The 13,075-nt window shown below is 46.3% G+C and overlaps 1 protein-coding gene across 1 annotated transcript in view; it reads right to left on the bottom strand.

Moving 5' to 3' along the window:
• Nucleotides 1-7,515: 7,515 nt before the first annotated feature.
• Nucleotides 7,516-13,075, bottom strand: part of LOC123485214 (lysosomal alpha-glucosidase-like) — a 9,745-nt gene continuing 4,185 nt past the window's right edge. The window contains 8 exon segments of the mRNA XM_045216120.1: nt 7,516-7,535; nt 7,617-7,782; nt 8,082-8,180; nt 10,113-10,254; nt 10,836-10,984; nt 11,093-11,244; nt 11,963-12,067; nt 12,070-12,095. Of these exon segments, the coding sequence (XP_045072055.1) occupies nt 7,516-7,535; nt 7,617-7,782; nt 8,082-8,180; nt 10,113-10,254; nt 10,836-10,984; nt 11,093-11,244; nt 11,963-12,067; nt 12,070-12,095 (859 nt within the window).

The following is a 13,075-nucleotide window of genomic DNA, read 5'->3' as shown; positions in this document are numbered from 1 at the left end:
CCATCTCTGCAGCACGCCACCAATCAGGCCTTTATGGTAGTGGCCAGACGGAAGCCACTCCTCAGTAAAAGGCACATGATAGCCCGCTTGGGTTTGCCAAAAGGCACTTAAAGACTCTCAGACCATGGAAAACAAGATTCTCTGGTCTGATGAAACCAATATTGAACTCTTTGGCCTGAATGCCAAGCGTCACATCTGGAGGAAACCTGACACCATCCCTACATGGTGGTGGCAGCATCATGCTGTGGGTATGTTTTTCAGCGGCAGGGACTGGGAGACTAGTCAGGATCGAGGCAAAGATGAATGGAGCAAAGTACAGAGAGCCTTGATGAAAATCTGCTCCAGAGCGCTCAGGACCTCAGACTGGGGTGAAGGTTCACCTTCCAACAGGACAACGACCCTAAGCACACAGCCAAGACAACGCAGGAGTGGCTTCGGGACAAGTCTCTGAATGTCCTTGAGTGGCCCAGCCAGAGCCCGGACTTGAAGCCGATCGAACATCTCTGGAGAGACCTATAAATAGCTGTGCCAGCAATGCTCCCCATCCAACCTGACAGAGCTTGAGAGGATCTGCAGAGAAGAATGGGAGAAACTCCCCAAATACAGGTGTGCCAAGCTTGTAGCATCATACCCAAGAAGACTCGAGGCTGTAGTCGCTGCCAAAGGTGCTTCAACAAAATACTGAGTAAAGGGTCTGATTTAAAAATTAAAAATTAAAATGTAATCTAACTTTTCAAAAATTTATAAAAACCTGTTTTTGCTTTGTCATTATGGGTTATTGTGTGTAGATTGTGTGTATGTCTGGCTGTACTGTTGACTGGAATGGTTACACTGTCTGGCTGTACTGTTGACTTGGATGGTTACACTGTCTGGCTGTACTGTTGACTGGTTTGGTTACACTGTCTGGCTGTCCTGTTGACTGGGTTGGTTACACTGTCTGGCTGTACTGTTGACTGGACTGGTTTAACTGTCTGGCTGTACTGTTGACTGGGTTGGTTACACTGTCTGGCTGTACTGTTGACTGGGATGGTTACACTGTCTGGCTGTACTGTTGACTGGGATGGTTACACTGTCTGGCTGTACTGTTGACTGGGATGGTTACACTGTCTGGCTGTACTGTTGACTGGGCTGGTTACACTGTCTGGCTGTACTGTTGACTGGGATGGTTACACTGTCTGGCTCTACTGTTGACTGGGATGGTTACACTGTCTGGCTGTACTGTTGACTGGGATGGTTACACTGTCTGGCTGTACTGTTGACTGGGATGGTTACACTGTCTGGCTGTACTGTTGACTGGGATGGTTACACTGTCTGGCTGTACTGTTGACTGGGTTGGTTACACTGTCTGGCTGTACTGTTGACTGGGTGGTTACACTGTCTGGCTGTACTGTTGACTGGGATGGTTACACTGTCTGGCTGTACTGTTGACTGGGATGGTTACACTGTCTGGCTGTACTGTTGACTGGGATGGTTACACTGTCTGGCTGTACTGTTGACTGGGTTGGTTACACTGTCTGGCTGTACTGTTGACTGGGTGGTTACACTGTCTGGCTGTACTGTTGACTGGGATGGTTACACTGTCTGGCTGTACTGTTGACTGGGATGGTTACACTGTCTGGCTCTACTGTTGACTGGGATGGTTACACTGTCTGGCTCTACTGTTGACTGGGATGGTTACACTGTCTGGCTCTACTGTTGACTGGGATGGTTACACTGTCTGGCTCTACTGTTGACTGGGAGTAGTACACTATATGGGAATAGGGTGCTATTTCGGACACAGCCTATTTTTGGTACAGTTACAGCAGACAGGGAGGATTACAAATCATTTGTAGACTGTATTTGACTGCAAGAAGCCCCAAACATATATCATATTTCAAACCTTGCTTATATTTGTATACAATCCCATGTCTATTATGCGTGGGGATACTTGGGAACAACGTCTTTTGACCCGAGCCCTGGTAGTACACTATATAGGGAATAGGGTGCCGTTTAGGTCACATATATAGGGAGTAAAGCAGCGGAGACCGTCAGGGAAGGAAAACCTGAACATTCCCAAGGTCAGAATTCCCATTTTTTGGGAAAAACCTGTTAGATCCAACTGATGGTGAAGTTCTGGCTGAGGTTCAGTCCTAGGTCTGTTACGGTCAACACCTAGAGGGAGGGAGACAGTAGGAGAGTGGGAAAGACAGAGCGATGAATGGAGAGAGAGAGAGAGATACATTAATAACAAAGCACAGATATCATTTTCTCTAAACCAGGGGTACTCAACTACTCCTCCTCCTCCTCTCACAAAGGTCCTGGGTGGCAAAAGGTCCTGGGTGGATATTGTCATTTATCAGCCTTGTCGTCGTAGTAACAAACCCCCACCTCACAACCCATGCTACCCTAAACTGTTCACACACACCCCTTGTTGGCGGAAATACAGAATTTGGCAAGAAACAAGTATGTGAACCCTTTGGAATTACCTGGATTTCTGCATAAATTGGTCCTAAAATTTGATCTGATCTTCATCTAAGTCACAACAATAGACAAACACAGTGTGCTTAAACTAATAACACACAAAAAAAGTATATGTTTTCATGTCTTTATTGAACACACCGTGTAAACATTCGCAGTGTAGGGTGGGAAAAGTATGTGAACCCTTGGATTTAAATAACTGGTTGACCCTCTTTTGGCAGCAATAACCTCAACCAACCGTTTTCTGTAGTTGTGGATCAGACCAGTACAACGGTCAGGAGGAATTTTGGACCATTCCTCTTTACAAAACTGTTTCAGTTAAGCAATATTCTTGGGATGTCTGGTGTGAACCGCTCTCGAGGTCATGCCACAGCATCTCAATTGGGTTGAGTCAGGACTCTGACTGGGCCAGGAGGTCAGGACTCTGACTGGGCCAGGAGGTCAGGACTCTGACTGGGCCAGGAGGTCAGGACTCTGACTGGGCCAGGAGGTCAGGACTCTGACTGGGCCAGGAGGTCAGGACTCTGACTGGGCCAGGAGGTCAGGACTCTGACTGGGCCAGGAGGTCGGGACTCTGACTGGGCCAGGAGGTCAGGACTCTGACTGGGCCAGGAGGTCAGGACTCTGACTGGGCCAGGAGGTCGGGACTCTGACTGGGCCAGGAGGTCGGGACTCTGACTGGGCCAGGAGGTCGGGACTCTGACTGGGCCAGGAGGTCGGGACTCTGACTGGGCCAGGAGGTCAGGACTCTGACTGGGCCAGGAGGTCAGGACTCTGACTGGGCCAGGAGGTCAGGACTCTGACTGGGCCGGGAGGTCAGGACTCTGACTGGGCCGGGAGGTCAGGACTCTGACTGGGCCGGGAGGTCAGGACTCTGACTGGGCCGGGAGGTCAGGACTCTGACTGGGCCAGGAGGTCAGGACTCTGACTGGGCCAGGAGGTCAGGACTCTGACTGGGCCAGGAGGTCAGGACTCTGACTGGGCCAGGAGGTCAGGACTCTGACTGGGCCACTCCAGAAGGCGTATCCTCTTCTATTGAAGCCATTCTGTTGTTGATTTACTTCTGTGTTTTGGGCCGTTGTCCTGTTGCGTCACCCAACTTCTGTTGAGCTTCAGCTGGTGGACAGATAACCTTACATTCTCCTGCAGAATGTCTTCATCAAACGTGGGAATTCATTTTTCCCTCGATGATAGCAAGCTGTCCAGGCCCTGAGGCAGCAAAGCAGCCCCAAACCATGACGCTCCCTCCACCATACTTTACAGTTGGGATGAGGTTTTGATGTTGGTGTGCTGGGCCTTTTTTTCCTCCACACATAGTGTTGTGTGTTACTTCCAAACAACTCAACTTCAGTTTCATCTGTCCACAGAATATTTGGCCAGTAGCGCTGTGGAACATCCAGGTGCTCTTTTGTGAACTTCAGACGTGCAGCAATGTTTTTTGGGGACAGCAGTGGCTTCTTCCGTGGTGTTCTCCCATGAACACCATTCTTGTTTAGTGTTTTACGTATCGTAGACTCGTCAACAGAGATGTTAGCATGTTCCAGAGATGTCTGTAAGTCTTTAGCTGACACTAGGATTCTTCTTAACCTCATTGAGCGTTCTGCGCTGTGCTCTTCCAGTCATCTTTACAGGACGGTCACTCCTAGGGAGAGAAGCAACAGTCCTGAACTTTCTCCATTTTTAGACAATTTGTCTTACCGTGGACTGATGAACATCAAGGCTTTTAGAGATACTTTTGTAACCCTTTCCTGCTTTACGCAAGTCAACAATTCTTAACCTTAGGTCTTCTGAGATCGATTTTGTTCGAGGCATGGTTCACATCAGACAATGCTTCTTGTGAATAGCAAACTCACATTTTGTGAGTTTTTTTTTATAGGGCAGGGCAGCGCTAACCAACATCTTCAATCTTGTCTCAGTTTAGCTGACACCTGAGTCCAATTAGCTTTTGGAGAAGTCATTAGCCTAGGGGTTCACATACATTTTTCCAACCTACACTGTGAATGTTTAAATTATGTATTCAATATAGACAATAAAAATACAACAATTTGTGTGTTATTAGTTTAAGCACACTGTGTTTGTCTATTCTTGTGACTTAGATGAAGATCAGATTACATTTTATTACCAATTTATGCAGAAATCCAGGTAATTCCAAAGGGTTCATATACTTTTTCTTGCCACTGTATGTACACACAGAAGTATGTGGACACCCCTTCAAATTAGTGGATTCGGCTATTTCAGCCACACCTGTTGCTGACAGGTGTATAAAATAGAGCACACAGCCATGCAATCTCCATAGACAAACATTGGCAGTAGAATGGCCTTACTGAAGAGCTCAGTGACTTTCAACGTGGCATCCTATGGAAAGGATGCCACCTTTCCAACAAGTCAGTTTGTCACATTTCTGCCCTGCTAGAGTTGCCCCGGTCAACTGTAAGTGCTGTTATTAGAAGTGGAAACGTCTAGGAGCAACAACGGCTCAGCTGTGAAGTGGAAACGTCTAGGAGCAACAACGGCTCAGCTGTGAAGTGGAAACGTCTAGGAGTAACAACGGCTCAGCTGTGAAGTGGTAGGCCACAGAAGCTCACAGAATGGGACTGGCGAGTAAAAATCATCAGTCCTCGGTTGCAACACTCCCTACAGAGTTCCAAACTGCCTCTGGACGCTAGCGTCAGCACAATAACTGTTCGTCAGGAGCTTCATGAAATAGGTTTCCATTGCAGAGCAGCCGCACACGAGCCTAAGATCACCATGTGCAATGCCAAGAGTCGGCTGGAGTGGTGTAAAGCTCACCCCCATTGGACTCTGGAGCAGTGGAACGAGTTCTCTGGAGTGATGAATCACGCGTCACCATCTGGCAGTTTGACAGACAAATCTGGGTTTGCCGGATGCCTGGAGAACGCTACCTGCCCCAATGCATAGTGCCAACTGTAAAGTTTGGTGGAGGAGGAATAATGGTCTGGGGCTGTTTTTCATGGTTCAGGCCAGCCCCCTTAGTTCCAGTGAAACTAAATCTTAACGCTATAGCATACAATGACATTCTAGACAATTCTGTGCTTCCAACAGTTTGGGAAGGCCCTTTCCTGTTTCAGCATGACAATGCCCCCATGCACAAAGCGAGGTCCATACAGAAATGGTTTGTCGAGATCGGTGTGGAAGAACTTGACTGGCCAGTACAGAGCCCTGACCTCAACCCCATCGAACACCTTTGGGATTAATTGGAATGCCGACTGCGAGCCAGGCCTAATCGCCCAACATCAGTGCCCGGCCTCACTAATGCTCTTGTGGCTGAATGGAAGTCTCCGCAGCAATGTTCCAACATCTAGTGGAAATCCTTCCCACGAGGTGGAGGCTGTTATAGCAGCAAAGGGGGGGACCAACTCCATATTAATGCCCATGATTTTGGAATGAGATGTTCGGCGAGCAGGTGTCCACATACTTTTGGTCATGCAGTGTACATTTTTAAGTCTACACAGTTTGCCATGTCTTTACGTGTGTTCAAATGATACCTGTTGACTTAGCTGGTTAGCCTAACTTACCTACCCATCTATCTATCTAACATGGGCTAGTAGATGATCAAGTGGAGTTTCTGAAAGGTTATAAATAGCTCTCTAAGGTCCGTCATAAGAGGAAAGCTGCCCATGTACTACTACATTTACAAATTAAACTGCACCTTGTGCTTTCTACTATTATTTTTATTTTTTATTTTTTTGGGGTCACTTAGCAGACGCTCTTACCCAGAGCGACTTACAGGAGCAATTAGGGTTAAGTGCCTTGCTCAAGGGCACATCGACAGATTTTTCACCTAGTCGGCTCGGGGATTAGAACCAGCGACCTTTCGGTTACTGGCACAACGCTCTTAACCACTAAGCTACCTGCCGCCCTACTATTACAACTCTCAACAGCATTAAATTGAAAACACGACTAAATTCCTTTATTAAAATGTTTTATTGTGACCCGCGGTCCGTATTGACCCTGTTTTGAGTATGGCTGCTCTAAAACTTAATCTGAACTTTAAAACCTAACCTCTGACCCCTTAACACCAAGCCTCACCTGATTGGCTATGTAGGTGAATGCAGCATCCTGGGAGTTGACCGTGACCCTGGTAGGCTCCGCCTTCCACGCCATAGAAGGAGGCTGTTTCCACTGTGATGTGGAAGCCTCCACGTGGTCGTGCAGCACCTCCGATGTCATCGTGTTCTAGAACACAAAAGGAAGAGAAGGGAGAAGAGGTGATGGCTATAGTGTTAGTAGTGGTTGAACCAGCTGTCATGGCTATAGTGTTAGTAGTGGTTGAACCAGCTGTCATGGCTATAGTGTTAGTAGTGGTTGAACCAGCTGTCATGGCTATAGTGTTAGTAGTGGTTGAACCAGCTGTCATGGCTATAGTGTTAGTAGTGGTTGAACCAGCTGTGATGCTTTAGTAGTGGTTGAACCAGCTGTCATGGCTATAGTGTTTGTTGAACCAGCTGTCATGGCTATAGTGTTAGTAGTGGTTGAACCAGCTGTCATGGCTATAGTGTTAGTAGTGGTTGAACCAGCTGTCTGGCTATAGTGTTAGCCTAGTGGTTGAACCAGCTGTCATGGCTATAGTGGTTGAACCAGCTGTCATGGCTATAGTGTTAGTAGTGGTTGAACCAGCTGTGATGCTATAGTGTTAGTAGTGGTTGAACCAGCTGTCATGGCTATAGTGGTTGAACCAGCTGTCATGGCTATAGTGTTAGTAGTGGTTGAACCAGCTGTGATGGCTATAGTGTTAGTAGTGGTTGAACCAGCTGTCATGGCTATAGTGTTGTAGTGGTTGAACCAGCTGTCATGGCTATAGTGGTTGAACCAGCTGTCATGGCTATAGTGTTGTTGAACCAGCTGTCATGGCTATAGTGTTAGTAGTGGTTGAACCAGCTGTCATGCTATAGTGGTTAGTAGTGGTTGAACCAGCTGTGATGCTATAGTGTTAGTAGTGGTTGAACCAGCTGTGATGCTATAGTGTTAGTAGTGGTTGAACCAGCTGTCATGGCTATAGTGTTAGTAGTGGTTGAACCAGCTGTGATGGCTATAGTGTTAGTAGTGGTTGAACCATTCTTTGACCACAGTACTCACTGTGTACAGTAGTTTATGTAGTGGTTGTGTTGTATTGTGGTTGTGTAGTGGTTGGAGCGTACCTTGACCACAGTGAACACTATGTGAGCGTACTGGTCGGTTTTCGAAGGTGTCGATGCTCTCTCCGTCGTCCCAGAACAGCTCTCCTCTGGCTGAGCCGTCTTCAGACAGACTGGAAACCAGGTGGAGCGGCTGACCACTGCTCACAAACAGGGTGGTGTTGGGACGCTACAGAGGGAGAGAGACATAGAGAGAGACATAGAGAGAGAGACATAGAGAGAGAGACATAGAGAGAGAGACATAGAGAGAGACAGAGAGAGAGAGAGAGAGAGATATATAGAGAGAGAGACAGAGGGATAGAGAGAGATACATACACTGAAATATGATAGAGATACACAGATAGAGAAACATTGTTTTTTCGATATCTATGCCTGACCATCTACTGTGTCATTGTCTTATTAACCCTCAGTAGATAGTAATAATATGGAGCGTCCAGCTATTTGATGATCTACTGTGTGTCTGTTTACCTGTGTAGGTATGACAGCTCCTTCTCTCAGGTGAAGGTTGATGTGATCTAGAGGAGCCTTGAGTCTCAACTCCTCTCCTTTACTACGGATAGAATCACCCTGAGAGCGAGAGCGAGAGAGAGACATTCAATATTCAGCATGTGAATTATACACAGCGTGTACAAAACATTATGAACACCTGCTCTTTCCATGACATAGACTGACCAGGTGAATCCAGGTGAAAGCTATGATCCCTTACTGATGTCACTTGTTAAATCCACTTCAGTCAGTGTAGATGAAGGGGAGGAGTCAGGTTAAAGAAGGATTTTTAAGCCTTGAGACAATTGAGACATGGCTTGTGTATGTGTGCCATTCAGAGGGTGAATGGGCAAGACAAAATATTTAAGTGTCTTTGAACGGGGTATGGTAGTAGGTGCCAGGTGCACCGGTTTGTGTCAAGAACTGTCACGCTGCTGGGTTTTTCACGCTTAACAGTTTCCCGTGTGTATCAAGAATGGTCCACCATCCAAAGGACATCCAGCCAACTTGACATAACTGTAGGATGCATTGGAGTCAACATGGGCCAGCATCCCTGTGGAACGCTTTCAACACCTTGTAGAGTCCATGCCCCGACGAACTGAGGCTGTTCTGAGGGCAAAACGGGGGTGTATCGTCAGACGGGGCCACAGTGTCCCCCGACCCTCCCCATCTCAGCCTCCAGTATCTATGCTGCAATAGTCTATGTGCTGGGGGCTAGGGTCAGTCTGTCCTATCTGGTATACTTCTCCTGTCTCATCCGGTGTCCTGTGTGAATTTAAGTATGCTTCCTCTAATTCTCTCTCTCTCCCTCCCATCCCGGAGGACCTGAGCCCTAGGACCATGCCTCAGGACTACCTGGCCTGATGACTCCTGGCTGTCCTCAGTCCACCTGTCGTGCTGCTGCTCCAGTTTCAACTGTTCTGCCTGCGGCTATGGAACCCTGACCTGTTCACCGGACGTGCTCCCTTGTCCCGGACCTGCTGTTTTCAACTTTCTCTCTCTACCGCACCTCTGAATGCCCGGCTATGAAAAGCCAAGTGACATTTACTCCTGATGTACTGACCTGTTGCAACCTCTACAACCACTGTGATTATTATTTGACCCTGCTGGTCATCTATGAACGTTTGAACATCTTGGAGAAAAATCTGGCCTTAATGGCCATGTACTTATAATCTCCACCGGTCACAGCCAGAAGAGGACTGGCCACCCCTCAGAGCCTGGTTCCTCTCTACCCAGTACAGCCAGAAGGGGACTGGCCACCCTTCAGAGCCTGGTTCCTCTCTAGGTTTCTTCTTAGGTTCCTGCCTTTCTAGGGAGTTTTTCTTAGCCACCGTGCTTCTACATCTGCATTGCTTGCTGTTTGGGGTTTTAGGCTGGGTTTCTGTATAGCACTTTATGACATCTGCTGATGTAAAAAGGGCTTTATAAATAACATTTGATTGATTGATTGATTTGATTGATTTGAGTGCAACTCAATATCAGGAAGGTGTTCCTAATGTTTTGTCCACTCCGTGTATATCCCATTATTCAGCCTGAAACAAAAACCTTTGAACTACCATCACATTCTATTGTGATTACCCAGAATTACTACTAGTTGTGTCCTGTGTGGCCCAGGGGTTCCAGCTGGTTGGAATCCGGCCCACTGCCCTTTGACCCCTCCCTATCATCTGGTACATTTTAGTGATTTATTTAACAGACGCTCTTATCCACTTACAGTTAGCGAGTGCACATTTTCGTACTGGTCCCCCTGTGGGAATCGAACCCACAACCCTGGCGTTGCAAGCGCCATGCTCTACCAACTGAGCCACACGGGACAATCTTTCCAACACTTTACCATCTAATCAATAAAGCAAAAATATATATAATTACGAAAGGAGTGAGACTGCCCCCACCCCTTAGAAAATACCTTAATTATTTGTTTTAACTAATAATTACTATAGTTGTGTACCAGAGTCCCTGGGCTTAGGGTTATTAAGGGGTATGTATAGTTGGTATGTATAGTTGTATTCTTACCGTATAGTAGTCGTACCAGAGTCCCTGGGGGAAGTAGCCCACTACATAGTCCACACCTGGATCTAATACTGGTGTCACCATCAAACTCTTCCCCCATAGGAACTGTCTGTCTATCCCATACGTTCTCACGTCCTTGGGGAACCTAAAGACATGAACACACAGTCAGGAACATACTGAAAGAGCTTTGTGTGTGTGTGTGTGTGTGTGTGTGTGTGTGTGTGTCTCAGTGTGTGTGTGTGTGGGTTGGTTCTTTGATCCTTGTGAAGACGTAAAATCCCCAAATGTCCCCACTAGGATAGTAAAACAAGGCCAATTCTCCCTTGTGGGGACATTTCCCACCTCCCCATGAGGACAAAGGCTATTTTAAGCTTAGGGGTTAGAGGTTAGGGTTAGAATTAGGGTTAGGTTTAGGGTTAGAATTAGGGTTAGGTTTAGGGTTAGAATTAGGGTTAGGTTTAGGGTTAGAATTAGGGTTAGAGGTTAGGTTTAGGGTTAGAATTAGGGTTAGGTTTAGGGTTAGAATTAGGGTTAGGTTTAGGGTTACAATTAGGGTTAGGGGTTTAAGGTTACAATTAGGGATACAATTAGGGTCAGGGTTAGAATTAGGGTTAGGTTTAGGGTTAGGGAAAATAGGATATTGAATGGAAATGACTTTTAGGTCCCCATGAGCATAGAAGAACATAACTTGTGTAGTAATAGTGTGTGTGTGTGTTTGGTACTCACTCGAACAGCAGAGGGCGAGCGACGGTGTGTCCGTGTGTGTGTGCACGGTGGAACAGTGTGTAAAGCAGAGGGAAGAGAGAGTAGCGTAGCAGGAGAGACTGTTTCATGGCTGAACGGGCTAGAGGGCTGAATGCTGGAGGGTCCTGAGGCTGGGAGGAGACAGAGACGTAGACACAGAGAACATACAGATAGAAAGAGTCATTTTATGACAGTTTGTGTTGGGGCTGCATTGTGTTGGGGCTGCATTGTGGTCTTACCCTCTGGTCGATAGCGTTGTGGTTGCGTGTGAAAGGGTAGAAGGCTCCTAGCTGTGTCCAGCGAACACACAACTCCTCCTCAGTCTGTTCACTGAAGCCACAGATATCAGCCCCCACCAGGGGAACACCCAGGAGGTTAAAGGTTAACATACCTGGAAGGGGAGGGAGGGAGAGAGAGAGAGAGGGAGAGAAGACACAGATATCAGCCTACACTAGGGGAAAAACCAGGAGGTTAACATACCGGGAGGGGAGGGAGGGAGAGAGGGAAAGAGAGGAGGTGAGAGAAGGGAGAGAGAGGGAGAAAGAGAGAACACACAGATATCAGCCCCCACCAGGGAAAACACAGGAGGTTAAAGGTTAACATACCTGGAAGAGGAGGGCAGAGAAAAAAAAAGAAAAAGGAGAGGAGAGAGAGAGAGAGAGAGAGAGAGAGAGAGAGAGAGAGAGAGAGAGAGAGAGAGACAGAGACAGAGACAGAGACAGAGACAGAGACAGAGACAGAGAGAGAGAGGGTCTGATACAAAGTCTAGAGCAGAAAGTAATAGCCTCATCATTAGCTCTTTTGACAATACCATCTATAAAGGGATTCTGCTACAGCCATAAAGAAATGAAAAGTTGTATACATTTTTACAACTTTACTGTCAGTTTTGTCCTAGTTTGGTTGAGTATAAAACCATCAGAATGGAGAATGGTCCTGCACTACTCAGAAAACATATTTACAACTTTTATCATGTAGAAACATCAAATAATGCCAAACCGTCAAAAAGAAGAAAAATATCCTGATTATCCTGATGAGATATTTTGGCCATAGCACAGCCCTAGTGTGTATGTGTGTGTGTGTGTGTGTGTGTGTGCACTGTGTGTGTCTACCTGCTATAGAGGTGTACATGTCCTTCCAGTGACTCCTGTTGTCTCCTAGCCAGTGTCCAGAGTATCGGCCTTGACTTGGGAAGGTGGAGCGAGAGATCACAACGCTCTCTTCCCTAACATACGCTTCAGGGCACTGGGGAGGAGGAAATGGTGAGAGGGGGAGGGGGGGAGGGGGGGAGAGAAGAAAAATAACATGTATTGGGCCATGAAGGAAAACTCATGTATCCAAGTTAGGTGGTGTGTTTGTAAAAAGGTGTGAATGTATCCAAGTTAGGTGGTGTGTTTGTAAAAAGGTGTAAATGTATCCAAGTTAGGTGGTGTGTTTGTAAAAAGGTGTAAATGTATCCAAGTTAGGTGGTGTGTTTGTAAAAAGGTGTAAATGTATCCAAGTTAGGTGGTGTGTTTGTAAAAGGTGTAAATGTATCCAAGTTAGGTGGTGTGTTTGTAAAAAGGTGTAAATGTATCCAAGTTAGGTGGTGTGTTTGTAAAAAGGTGTGAATGTATCCAAGTTAGGTGGTGTGTTTGTAAAAGGTGTAAATGTATCCAAGTTAGGTGGTGTGTTTGTAAAAAGGTGTAAATGTATCCAAGTTAGGTGGTGTGTTTGTAAAAAGGTGTAAATGTATCCAAGTTAGGTGGTGTGTTTGTAAAAGGTGTAAATGTATCCAAGTTAGGTGGTGTGTTTGTAAAAGGTGTAAATGTATCCAAGTTAGGTGGTGTGTTTGTAAAAAGGTGTAAATGTATCCAAGTTAGGTGGTGTGTTTGTAAAAAGGTGTGAATGTATCCAAGTTAGGTGGTGTGTTTGTAAAAGGTGTAAATGTATCCAAGTTAGGTGGTGTGTTTGTAAAAAGGTGTAAATGTATCCAAGTTAGGTGGTGTGTTTGTAAAAGGTGTAAATGTATCCAAGTTAGGTGGTGTGTTTGTAAAAGGTGTGAATGTATCCAAGTTAGGTGGTGTGTTTGTGAAGGTGTGAATGTATCCAAGTTAGGTGGTGTGTTTGTGAAGGTGTGAATGTATCCAAGTTAGGTGGTGTGTTTGTAAAAGGTGTAAATTTATCCAAGTTAGGTGGTGTGTTTGTAAAAGGTGTAAATGTATCCAAGTTAGGTGGTGTGTTTG

This window comes from Coregonus clupeaformis, unplaced genomic scaffold, assembly GCF_020615455.1.
Source record: "Coregonus clupeaformis isolate EN_2021a unplaced genomic scaffold, ASM2061545v1 scaf0613, whole genome shotgun sequence".
In the NCBI taxonomy this organism is placed as follows: Eukaryota; Metazoa; Chordata; class Actinopteri; order Salmoniformes; family Salmonidae; genus Coregonus; species Coregonus clupeaformis.
The sequence above is the reverse complement of the archived record's forward strand: the minus strand, read 5'-3'. Positions and strand labels throughout refer to the sequence as shown.